Source organism: Neophocaena asiaeorientalis, unplaced genomic scaffold (assembly GCF_003031525.2).
Source record: "Neophocaena asiaeorientalis asiaeorientalis breed wild unplaced genomic scaffold, Neophocaena_asiaeorientalis_V1.1 scaffold76, whole genome shotgun sequence".
NCBI classification, from domain to species: domain Eukaryota; kingdom Metazoa; phylum Chordata; class Mammalia; order Artiodactyla; family Phocoenidae; genus Neophocaena; species Neophocaena asiaeorientalis.
In genome coordinates this window covers 2,133,115-2,145,584 of record NW_020173668.1, presented here as the reverse complement: position 1 = coordinate 2,145,584, position 12,470 = coordinate 2,133,115, and the positions used below count along the sequence as shown (strand labels likewise).

The 12,470-nt window shown below is 48.1% G+C and overlaps 1 protein-coding gene across 3 annotated transcripts in view; it reads right to left on the bottom strand.

Annotated features, from left to right (window-relative positions):
* Positions 1–2,707: 2,707 nt before the first annotated feature.
* The window catches only part of KCNN3 (potassium calcium-activated channel subfamily N member 3), a 161,954-nt gene continuing 152,191 nt past the window's right edge, over positions 2,708–12,470 (bottom strand). The window contains exons 6-9 of one of the 3 annotated variants that reach the window (XM_024748207.1): positions 9,653–9,780; positions 8,851–8,920; positions 3,127–3,372; positions 2,708–2,880 (exon numbers count right to left, since the gene is read on the bottom strand). In XM_024748207.1, the coding sequence (XP_024603975.1) occupies positions 2,848–2,880; positions 3,127–3,372; positions 8,851–8,920; positions 9,653–9,780 (477 nt within the window). In that variant the 3' untranslated portion in view covers positions 2,708–2,847. Of the gene's footprint in view, positions 2,881–2,914; positions 3,373–8,850; positions 8,921–9,652; positions 9,781–12,470 lie in introns of those variants that run through there. The other 2 variants (XM_024748208.1, XM_024748206.1) reach the window with 2 other exon arrangements.

The window sequence follows — 12,470 nt, the reverse complement described above, 5'->3', positions numbered from 1 at the left end:
GGGCTCTGCCACTGGGTCATCCTTGCAGCAGTGGGCAGAACTCAATCAGTTCAGTACTGGAGTGAGGTTACTGTAATTAATAGTTTTTCCATATAGCCAATTCTTGAGTAGATAATTAAACCTCCTCCACCACCAAACTTGAAATTACAGAACAGGAAGTCATGGCACGAGAATCCACCTGCCCCCTTTCCCCATCTGACTAAGATGCGGAGGCTCAGTGGAATTAACCAAAAGATGGGCTCTAGGAAGAAAACCTGGGTGAGCTACACCCTAATCAATACCTAAGTCATCAAGGGTTGATTGTACTTGCAGGAGAATGGGCAACTTCCCCACATAAAGCTGAAAAACCAGTACAGAGAAGCAGCCTCCCATTTACCATTGCAGGATCAACATGCAGATTTGATCACTTTTTTTTTTTTTCCCCGAAGAGTAAGTACTCTTTCGCCAAGGATAAAAACCATACGTAGCTATTGCACTACCAATAGGTCCAGTCATGCTACAAATGCCCATATGTTTCTAGGATGCCAGTGGCTACTGCTACTGGAAATATCTCCAACCACTCTCTTTGCTAGTGTTGCTAGGTTACAGGTCATCAGGATTTACCTAAGTGAATAGCATTAGTGGTGGGTTAAAGAAGAGTCACCCACAGACAGTGATGGGTCAATGACAGTCTACACACACTTTTTGGCAGGAGGAGTAGCAGTGGAATCTTGCATGCCATTTGTTTGAAATTCAGATTAAATCCCTATTTGTGTGCGCACACACACACACACACACACACACACACACACACACATCACAGGGTTACGGGGGAATGGGAAGGGTGACCAGGAATTAAGAACTGAGGGCTGTAGGTTAGATGATTGGGATTGGCATGTTCAGGTTGACCTGTCAGCGCTCTTCACTTCATTTCTTTGTGAAATGAACTAACGCCACAAAGAAACTGCATGGTTATTTCATCTGCTTATTGGTCTGTTTATATGTTCAGCTGTCACTGAAAACAGGAGCACCATTCCTGGGACATAAAAAGGAGAGGGATCTTTTAGATAATCGATAGTTAAAAGGACAAGCAAAAAAATGTTAAAGCCAGCAGCAAGTGTGGCATCTATGGTGTGCAAAGCAACCAAGGAAAATGCTCAAAGGAGTTATCAAGATAAAAATGAGGGCATCAAGGGAAGAGCACAGCAATGAAAAGAGATATAAGAAGAGGTTGAACAAGAGACCAGATCTTCTTGAAAGAGTGGCCTTTTTAGGGTGGTCTACCTTTTGCTGTCTGATGATTCCCTTGCCCTTAGAAGACCAGGCCCAGTGCTGTAGAGGAAAAGTCTTCACAGCTAGACTCTGCCTTTGGAAAAGTGGCGACGTCCTGTACAAAGTGAAACCCAACAGGACAGCCATCCACAAATGATACCCTTCTGTTTTACCCTAAACAGATGAAATATTCCCTACAGTATGATTTAAGTCCCCACAAGCAGACGTCAAAGACCTCAGAATGAGAAATGTGATGATCAGTATGATGGTTTTCACATCACAAACATCATGCACGGTTAGATGATGGAGTGCGGAAAATATCAATGCATCGCCATGGCCTCTCCTCACAACGCCTGTCATACGCTGGCTCTGGATGTTTATGGAGTCCCTTGGAGTTTGAGATGTATTACAATAGTTTCTGCACCAAGATTAACGTGGCACAGCAGGAACAGGATACTGACAAATCCCTGTCACCTTATCTTACCCACAGGGTTCCCTAGAATCTCCCTTTATCCTCATAACCTTACACTTTGAGGTGGTTTTAGGTCAGGTAGAAAGGACCAGCTGGGCCACTCACCATCACTTCTCCCAGCTCTCAGGTGAGGCACTTGACCCCTTTGCGCTCCTAACATCTGGGGCTGTAAACCTGTTGCTGGATAAATATCAATGAGCAAACCCCCCTGACAATACTTCTATTCATGCAGGTGTCCTGGGGTCACACCTGTTGGTGCATGTGTGTGCTTGCAGGGACAGATCCCGCCCCCCTTCCCTCACACACATACACCTGATCATGCATTCCAGTGGAACACAGCTTGTTTGGATATAAGATGAAAACTCTGCAGAAGCTGTTATTTTTAGAAGGCTGCTTATCTCTCCAGAATGCCAATTCTGGCTTGTCATTCATCTCAGAGCAAGCATGGTGCATACCCAGGGCAAAGCACCCTGTTTTGTGTTTGAAGCAACCTGCCTCTTCAGTGAAGCTCAGGACGTGGCCGACACTGGCAAACCACCTGAACTGACAGCGCCCACATCCCGATTCAGACCAACTCAACGTGCATTTAGAGAGTGCCTACTGCGTGCAGGGTAAGGTACCAGGTCCCTCTTTATTTGGGCCAGGTGCAAACCAGAAAAGACCTGGGTTGACTGTGGGATGTGTATGTGTGTGTGTACACGCACACGCTTGCAAATACACAGGTTTATATGGGTATTAATATTGGATGGAAAGTCTGGCTTTTTATTTGTCTATTTTTCTTTCAGTCTAAATTTTGTTTTATGACTGTGCGAGGGATGGCAGGAAAGCATGTCTGTCTTGGCAAAAGCTGTGGGTGGCTCTCCCTTACTTTGTCATCCAGGGGCTTCCTTAGACAGAAGGAACGCAGACAGGTGGGCTGGAGGACCCCGGGGTGAAGAACCCATCCCCCAAGCCTGACACCATGCCCTCCCCCCGCGGGACCCTCCTCCGGGCTGGCTTCACTGCGGGCTACTTCAGTGCATCTGAGCTCCCACCCCCCACCACGTGAAGACCTGAGATTGAACGTGGGTGTCTGTTCTCCACCAACTGTGCCGCAAGGGCCCTACCAGAGGCGTCGCTTCCTGTCATCTCCTCTTGCTGCTCCCGAGTAGAGGCACCTAAACAGAGATCAGATTTCTGGTTTCAAGGCATATCAAACCAAGCACGCTGAATGAACATGAGTTAGTTAATTAGCTCGGTCTCTCTTCTTTACGTTCCCTGGTCTGCATGTTCCTTGATGGCAAAGCGACCAGGAGAGAGTTGATTTGCATCTTAAGACCTATGGGTAATGCTTCTGAAGTGGGGAGTTTTATTTAGCAACTGCTTGAACTCGTGTACGGGGTTGGGAAGGAGGTGGAGCTGACCCCGATTGGGCTGTCGGAGAGTGGGGTGTGGGTGGTGCCCACTGCCACGTTGACGCCCCGGGCCTCCGTGAGGGCAGACAGGAACTGCCGCTGCTGCTGGCGCAGGGTGTCCGCGATGAGCAGGGGCAGGGAATTGACGCTGGCGGTGAGGTGCTCCAGCTTCGACTCCAGACTGCCGATTTGTTTCTCCAGATCTTCGCTCCGATCATTGAGTTCTGTGATTAAGTCATACATGACGTTCTGCATCTGTTTGGAGAGACAGGGAGACGACAGGTCATTGCAGAGGAATCTGCGATGGGAAAAATGAAATACTCCTCCAGATTACACTTGAAATACAACTCCTCCAGGGATCAACTTCCACACCGGCCGTGTCGGATCTGCCCAAGGACAGAGAAACAGTTTACTTTCTTGAAGACTTGGAGGCTCAAATGGCACAGTGGGTTTTACGTGTGTGTGTGTGTGTTGTTGTTTGATTACAAAAATAATGTATATTACTTATAAAAATAGATTCGAAAATATACAGACTGGAAAGGTAGCACTTTCTTCTTAAATAGAACAAGTCCCTGAAGTGTCCTCATGTTCTTACGTCGTCCAAGCTCTCAGCTCATAGGGCAATGGCACCTACTGATGAAAGAGACGGCTCTGTGGTGGGGAGCGGACAACGCAATAGACTTAGCATTGGTAGGCCAGGGTTCAAGTACACGTCTGCCACTCACTAATAATGTGCCTTCCCTCATGCCCCTTAACCTCTCTGCTTGGTTGCCTTATGAAATAGGAGTTAATAATAACAACACATAGTTATAGAGCTGTTGCTCCCCCCCGCCGCCCCAACGTTCAACACAGCAGGCAGAATGTACAACGTAACTCACTCAGGACTGGGCTGTAGTGAAAGGGAGCTGCCTCGCTGAGGTTACAGCCCCTCTCCTACCTGGTCAATGAGGAGGGACATTGCCTCAATTTGGGACACCCTTGAAGGGCCAGTCCACCTCCGGAACTCCCGTGGGTTGGTCGAGGCCTTTGTCAATCGTATCACAGTTCAGACTCTCCCTCTGCCCCATCCTGCTTCCCTCGCTCCCCAACAGGTGCTGTCCTGATGGTGTCCCCAGTAAACCTCCTGCTCTCGGTGCCATCTCCCAGTGTCCCAGGGACCCACCCTGTCACCACTGCTCACTCCCCACACATCCCATGGCCGACAGCCTCGCCTCCTCTCAGCCTCCCCTTAAAAATCATCTCCCCCCGTGCCCTTGTTAATATGGCACCTTGGTCCCACCCCTACCCCTGATCCCGCTAACCCTGCTCAACTCTTCTCTTTTCTTCATGCCACCTTCTAATAAACTAGCTAATTTGCTGTTTCTTCTGCTTATTATTGTCTGTTTTCTCCCACTAGAAGGAAAGCTCCAGGGTGGGGACCTTCGCCTGTTGTGTTCACGGATGTGTCCCAAGGGCTTAAAACAGCATCTGGCACCTAGGGGATGCCCAACTAACATTTTTTGATGGACAAGTGTACATAAACATGCCTAGCAAGGGGGTCTGTCACACGTGGTCGGCACTAAAAGATGTTGGTAGAACTAATGAATGAATAAATTGCTGGCACAGGGGAAAATCACCGTCCCTTCCATCCTTTGGCCAATGTAGGAGTTTAACTGATGGGAAAAGACCTTTTGCGCCACAAATTATTTCCATATACCTAGAGAGTTTCTCAGCATTTCCCACTGAGACCTGAGTGGCTGAAGGAAAGGAGAGAAGACTCCCGAGGGGGCCCAGCCCAGGGCCTGCCTCTGGAGAGCAGGTGTTCCGTAAGCTTTTGTGAATGAACATTGAACAAGGTCGAGAGACCAGGGGAGCAAAAATGGGGTACCTCCAGGGAACTGCCAATAAAATAAAACTTTAATGTAATAAAATAAACTTGTCTTCTGAGAGTTAAGTTATAAAACCAGGTCAGAGCAGCACTAAACAAAGGCAGCTTGTGCCAAGTGCGCCATTTTCGGTCCTACATCTGCTCTTTGTTCCCTGGCTCCATGAGAGGCCATTCATTCAGGCTGTCCCCACCTGAAACCCGGGCGTCATCCTCTCCCTCAGGCCCCATATCTCACCAGTACAAAGTCCTGCCCACCCTACATCTACCTATCCCTCAAATTCAATTCATTTAATTGAAATGAAACCACTTTTGTTCCAACCGTACCACCATGGTTCTGACTATCCTCTTACCAGGCAACTTTCTGGTTATAATTTGGCTTCCCGGGTTGGTCCGTAGAGCCCTTATCTAGGTGACAGTCACATGTCTCCCTGCAAACTAACAAAGGACATCAGACTTGGGAGCAAGGCTCTTGGGAGACTTCATGCTATCGGGTGTTCCTGTGGGCCAGGTTGGCGGTTGCTTTGCACCCTCCCAAACCCCACCTGCAGGCACTGTGGCTCTAGGGGCTTCTGGCCATCTGCCAGTGACACCCTGTCCTATTTTACCTGAAATTTCAAGTTACTCCAGGAAGATGCAGAAACCATTGGTGGCCGCGGGGGCCAAGGTAGTAGGGAATGAGGTGAATGAAAAAAAAAAAGTAAAGGAAGGTGGCAAAAAATGAGAAGCCAGAAAGGAGATGGGAGAAGGGGGATTGAAAATGTAGTGATACCTTCCCATCAGGAAATTGGCTGCAGCCCCAGAGGGAGCCGTCACAGAGGTGGAGTGAGGCAGCTCTGCTTTGCAAAGGGCAGGACTCTTCTGTGGCCGCCTCAGAGGAGAGCGTGACTTTAGAAGCAAGAGTGCTTCCTTCATTAATTAACATTCACAGAACCTCTTCAGGGTGCATGTTCTTCCCAGAATGTACAACACCGCAAATCTATTTGACCGCAGGGGCACCCTAACGAGCTCTGGACTGAATCCGGGCCCCTGGGTCTCAGCCCCAGCGCTGCAGCTCTCCAACAGCCCGACCTTGGGATGGTCTCTTTGGACCTTGGTTTCCTCATCTATATTCCTAATCAGAACTACCACATGCAAAACCGTTATAGTTCACAAAACATTTTCACAGATACCATCTTATTTGATCAGTTGAGCCTCAGATGTGAGGAATGATTTTTACACTTCAATGGATGACACTGAAGCTAGCATATAAAGCATCCCAGCGTTCCCCCACCCCATCTCTGCCGCCCTACGGGTGAGCTCTTCAATACAGCAAGTGTTATATGGAGGCCACACGCCCTTTTCTTAATCTAGAAAGGACCAAAGGACAGGGGTGGAAGGTGGTGAGCTGGGAGGACGAAGCACAGAAAGAAAAGGGAGAGAACACAGTGTTATTATTGTCTCCCGTGTTCTGTTGCTTTTGGTGACAGGATACCAGGGGGAACGTGGACCAGTGTGAAAGACGCTAGGCTGCTGCCAGGACCTTGGCTGAGTCTCCTGGGAGGAAAGATGAAACACTGGATGGATGTCAGAGTTCACCCTCCCTGCAGGTCCCACACCACTCCCAGTAGCCCTGCAGACGCTTTCCCTTCACCCTCTCCTCCACACCTTTTCTTTCCAGGTAACTTGCTCCCAGGTTATTGATGGTTTCGTTCCCCCACCCAATTCACATGAGCCTCTTTCCAGTTCACTGAGTTTTTTGCTTCACCCAGTCTGCTCTGCACGGGGCCCTGTCTCTGTGAGAGGCAGTGGCTGGCACTGAAGAAACGCAGGCTTGAAAGTCCAGTGTGCCCGCTATTCCCAGGAGAACACCAGCCACAGCCTGTCCCGCCAGGTGAGAGGGGAGGCAGAAACATGGCTACCTGTAAAAGAAATACCTTGGGGCTTGTTGGGCCATTCCTGCACCTCCCAGTGTGCGTCCCCAGCCATGTTTGCCCTACCCGACCCCCCTGCTGGCCTCAGCTGATTGGCCCAAGGGTGGACACGTGACCCAAACTAGCCAGTCATCTCATCCCTTCTGAGAATTTAGAATTAAGACCAATAGGAAGACAGCCAATCGGTCTTTGCCTGTGGCTAGAACTAGAACACGTACTCCCTGGATAGGGGCCTGCCATGGTCTGCCATGGAGACAGGGGGCATAGAAAGTTGTCAGGAGATGCAGGGGAGGGAGAGAGAGAGAATTGAAGCAGGCACTTGAACAGGAGAGAGAAGAGAGGGTGAGCGAATACCTTCCAGGGTGAGGGGCACTTCTAGGTAGTTCCTTCCTGAAGTCTGACCACATGCCTGCCTTGAGGTTCTGCCTCGAATGAGACTTCCTTGTATCCTTATAATAAACACCTACATTTTAAAACCTACTTCCAATGGGTTTCTGATACTGGAACCCAAGAGTTTTAAGCAGTGCACCCAAGACCATGGGGGGCTCCCTTCTGCACTTGGGCATTCCATTCACATCCTTGCCTCCTCCTGGCTCTCAGGAGCCCTGCACTCCACCACAGCGCCCCCTCCAAAGCACACAGCCTGTGGGCTTCTCCCCGCCTGTGCCAGCCGCACATTCCCTGATTGAAGTCCTCCCAAGCTTAGGAGGTCCTTTTTTGGCCTGATCCCTTCATTGAACAAGGCGCCTGAACGTGGCCCAAGAACTGGCAATGTCTCTGATTGCACCATCTTTTCAAAGGGGGATTAATTGGCCTGAGGGAGTTTCTCTTGCTTACCCAGGGAATGTGTTCCATGATGATAATCGACATCTGCTGGAATGTTCGGCCAGCCTGGCCCTGGGCTATACATTTGATGTACAATTTCTATCAAGAGGCAATGAGGGGGCTTCCCTGGTGGCACACTGGTTAAGAATCTGCCTGCCAGTGCAGGGGACATGGGTTCGAGCCCTGATCCAGGAAGATCCCACATGCCACGGAACTAAGCCCGTGTGCCACAACTACTGAGCCCACGCACCTAGAGCCCGTGCTCCGCAACAAGAGAAGCCACTGCAACGAGAAGCCCACGCACCGCAATGAAGAGTAGCCCCCGCTCGCCTCAACTAGAGAAAGCCTGCACTCAGCAACGAAGACCCAATGCAGCCAAAAATAAAAAAAAAATTAAAAAAAAAAAAAAGAGGCAACGAGGAGGAGGGGCTGAGGAGGGGAGGCCCTTCCTTCACTGGCACCTACACTCAGCTCTGCCAGCGGTGCAGCCTCCGATTCCTTCGCTCCAGAGATTGGCAAAAGGAGAGAGTTCCTTTACAGTATTTACAGCAGCTCAGGGCCAGAAACGCAGAATGACAGTAGGGCTCTCAAAGGAGGGCTCTTGTTTTTGGCATCTTCATGAGAAATAAAGAAATGCACCCCTCACCACCACCAATTTGGGGCCAGAAAAGCTGAGTTGTAAGGACTGCAGGATGCAAGAAAATGAGTTTGCAATTATAACGGCAAACCGGAAGGATCCTCCTAGGCGTGACCCAGGCAGTAGCATCGCCATTATCACTGTTTGGTCTCGTCAGTGTGCTTCGCCCGGTGCAAGCTCAGTGAACAGCTAATCGAGCAACACCCCGAAGAGATGTAGTAGGCCAGCTAATGAAATCCCAGCAAAGGCTGACCTGAGTGACTGAATTTAAGAAACACATGCCAGGTTTTAAAAGTCAACAACACGCACTAGTAGATTACAAGTGTCAAGACCTCGAACCCAGATGATTTTTTAACAAAGGAGGAAGCAGTCTTTGCTTTCCTGGTCCTGCACTGTCCAGTTTGGCCAAGGCCAGGCCTTCACAGCCACACCTGAGAAATTGAAATGCCAGCATCTGAGAACCCTTTACGGGGTCTTCGGATTTTGCCACTCACCTTGGAAAGGTCCACCAGGGTGTTGGCTTGGTCACTCAGCTTCCTCTGCTCCATCTTGACGCTCCTCAGTCTGCGGGAAAGAGTCGTAACAGCCATGCTCTTCAAGCGCTGGGCTCAGCCCCACGGGCAGATTCCACACCCACATCAATTCATCTGGTTTTGGAACCCAGCCCAGGACCTCGAACATGGGTGACAACTGACCAGAATCAAGGGCTTGGCAGGTCCCCAAGAAAGCAAACTCTTGCCTCCACGTGTGCCTACCTTCAGTCATTACAGTTTCCTCACCACTCTCAGATCATTTCTCGGCTTCTATTCCTTTATCTAGGCTGTGCCTTCCACCTTAAGTGCCCTACTCTCAGCCTTTCGGCGTTTCCCCAAGCCTCCAGGTCAGAATAAATGTTTTCACCCTCTACTTTTAAAAATCCACTATACTTTTTAAATACTTAGCTTACAGAAAGCACTGACCACAATTTGTTCTGCTTCCCGTTGTAACGTGGGGTGTGTGTGTGTGTGTGTGTGTGTGTGTGTTTGTGTGTGTGTGTGTAGACTATGAGAGCCCCCTGAGGCTCCTACCTAATTTTTACCTTCCATAGCAGTCTGTCCAATGTCTGGCAGTGGCAGGTGCAATAAGTGAATAAACAGACTGATCTGCGTCCAGTTCACCGCCCCCAGTGGTTGTTGAGTGGAAAAGAATGGATTTCTCCTGCTCCTCTAAGTATATGAGAAGATACTGATGGAGCTCTGGGGAACCCACTACTTCTAATCTGGTCCTCTGGTGGCTGAGCTGCCCCGGCCTACTCACTGGTGGATTGCTTGGAGGAACTTCCTCTGGTGTTTCCTGACTTTGGCGTGGTCAATCTTCTTTAGCAGCTTTGTGTGTTTATAGATTAGCCACGTTTCCCGAAGGACATTGGCTGCAGCATTCTTGATCTAAGGAAAAGTAAATAAAACAGACTGCTATCAGGTAAATTTCCCTAGGTTCACATAACATGTTTTGTTATGTCTGTCGATATAGTCTACCTTATAAGGAAATGATTCTGCAACGATCTTTTTCCGTAATGAAATCATGAACTCTTAGAAAGGATTATTAAAATTCATCTCTTATTAATCCTGTATTGGACACAGTAGACTGGAGCCCGAAGTTGAGGGGTGGTTCCTGTCTCTTTCTTAATTATTTCAGGACTGCCTATCCGCTGTTGTTACTGATGCTATATTTAGATAGGCTACATTAGCAAGACCTGGAGGCCTGGGGCACACTTTGAATAGATAAGTATGTACCATTGCTGCCCTTGGATGCAGAGTTCCATGCGCAACGTGGGATTTCTATTTAGTGTACGTGGTACATTTCTTGGATTCACAGAGTAAACAGATTTCCTATCAGCTAGAGATTTTATTGTTTTATTTAAAAATTATTTAAAATCTGTATACCATTTTTAAAGTTTACTTTCCATTTACAGTTATTACAAAATATTGGCTATATTCCCCGTGTTGTCCTATACATCCTTGAGCCTATCTTACACCCAGTGGTTTGTTTCTCCCACTCCCCCAACCCCTATGTTGTCCCTCCCTGCTCCCCACTGGTAACCACTAATTTGTTCTCTTTACCTGTGAGTCTACTTCTTTTTGGTTATATTCACTAGCTTGTTGTATTTTTTAGATTCCACATATAAGTGATATACAGTATTTGTCTTTCTCTGTCTGACTTCTTTCACTTCAGCTGGAGATTTTACAAGGCCTCTTTGAGGAAATGTCTTTCCCACCGAATAGAACTCTAGGTATTAACAAGTCCATTGTTTCCTTTCCCAAATGGCAAAAAACATTTACACTGCAATTTTACATGTAAATGTAATTGGCATAAAACTGAAATCATTTCCAAGCAGTGTCTGAAAATCAGTGAAGATATTTTGGTGTGAAACCAGAGCTGCCTCTTTCCCAAGCCTGGCTCTTTCACTGCACTGCAATCACACATTTCAACATATGACGCTGTCATCTGTTGACATGGAAACCACTGATCTCACCTGGCTCACGACAGAGCTGAGACATATCAATGGCATCCAGATGGCAGGGGACAAAGTTTTAATCCAAACACAGACATCTTCAGCAATTAGTAACAAGAGCAAGAGGAAACATTTCTTATTAAGCACAAGCTAAACAGATTTTTGATTAACTGTTCCCATTTCTGTCAGCCATGCAAACTGGCACAGGCCCACAGGCCCAGGGCCTGGAAATAAGTAGGCCAGCCTAGTAGAAATCAGGTTACTAGCCAGAAAGCATTTTAATAAAATTGGAGAGTACAGGCCTGCTTCTTCAGACTGACATCAACAGATGGGACGTTGTTAAAATACTGAGACGTGTGGGAAGGCCTGGGAAACATTGTTTTGCAGGCTGATAACTTCTGTGTGTATGTTTTAAAAATTTATTACTAAGGCTGGATTATATTTTTCATTGGCGCTGGAGTGATATTCTAAAAGAACAGCTAGGTCTTCTCAGAAATGTCTAAGTGACATAAATACTGCCTTTTTGTTCAGTAAAAATCTACCGTGAAGATGGTTTTAAATGACTTAATTGTCCACCTTTGGTACTTCCTTGCCTGAAAGGAAGCAGGTGGTGATGAGAAGCTGGAAATGGTAAGTGTCCAGGTGAGGAGGCGGGAGGTAGAGGAGGGTGTGGTCACCGGGGTCCTGTCCAGGGGCTGGAGTGGACATCAGCCTCCTGGCAAAAGGGGCAGCATAGAAGGGAAGGCTTTCTCTCTGTGGAGTGCCTACTCCTGCTGCCCTTCTGTGGGGAGAGGGCAACTTAACAGGTGGGTTTTTCAGTTTCCCTAGGTGCTTAGCCTCCAAGGAAAGCCTCACAGAAGAAACAGGAGGGAAAAACCTGCCCAGCATGTCTGATGATCGGCAGAGCCCCGGTTACACGGGTCTTGTCTTTGGAACACTGACAGAGCCGTGGAGTGTCAGCACTGATGAGCCTTTGACAACGGTCTCTGTGTTGGTGTGGAACAAACATTTGAAATTGGAGAGGCTGCAGGTGAATCCTTCCTCTGCCAGTTTAGGAGCAAGTGCTTAACTATCTCTAAGAAGGGGAAAATAAATCCTTACCTTAAGGGTTGTTCTGAGGCCCAAATGAGGCAATAACCATGGTGCTGATGCTGCTGAGGCTAAGAGCGGACACCTACCAGGTGCCACTTTACGTATGTGTAAACTCATTTAATCTTCACAACAACCCTCTCAGGAAGGTACTAATGTTATCCCCATTTTACAGATGAAGAAACTGAGACCGAGACCAAGACCGTAAAGTTATAAACGGCAAACTGAGTCAATGTGGATTTAAGTGTTATAGAAACTATAAAGTACCATAAAGATACTAGTTAGGGGTTTCCCTGGTGGCGCAGTGGTTGAGAGTCTGCCTGCCAATGCAGGGGACACGGGTTCGTGCCCCAGTCCGGGAAGATCCCACATGCCGCCGAGCGGCTGGGCCTGTGAGCCATGGCCACTGAGTCTGCACGTCCGGAGCCTGTGCTCCACAACGGGAGAGGCCACAACAGTGAGAGGCCCGCATACCGCAAAAAAAAAAAAAAAAAAAAAAAAAAAAAAAAAATTATTTTATTATCCTCATTTTGC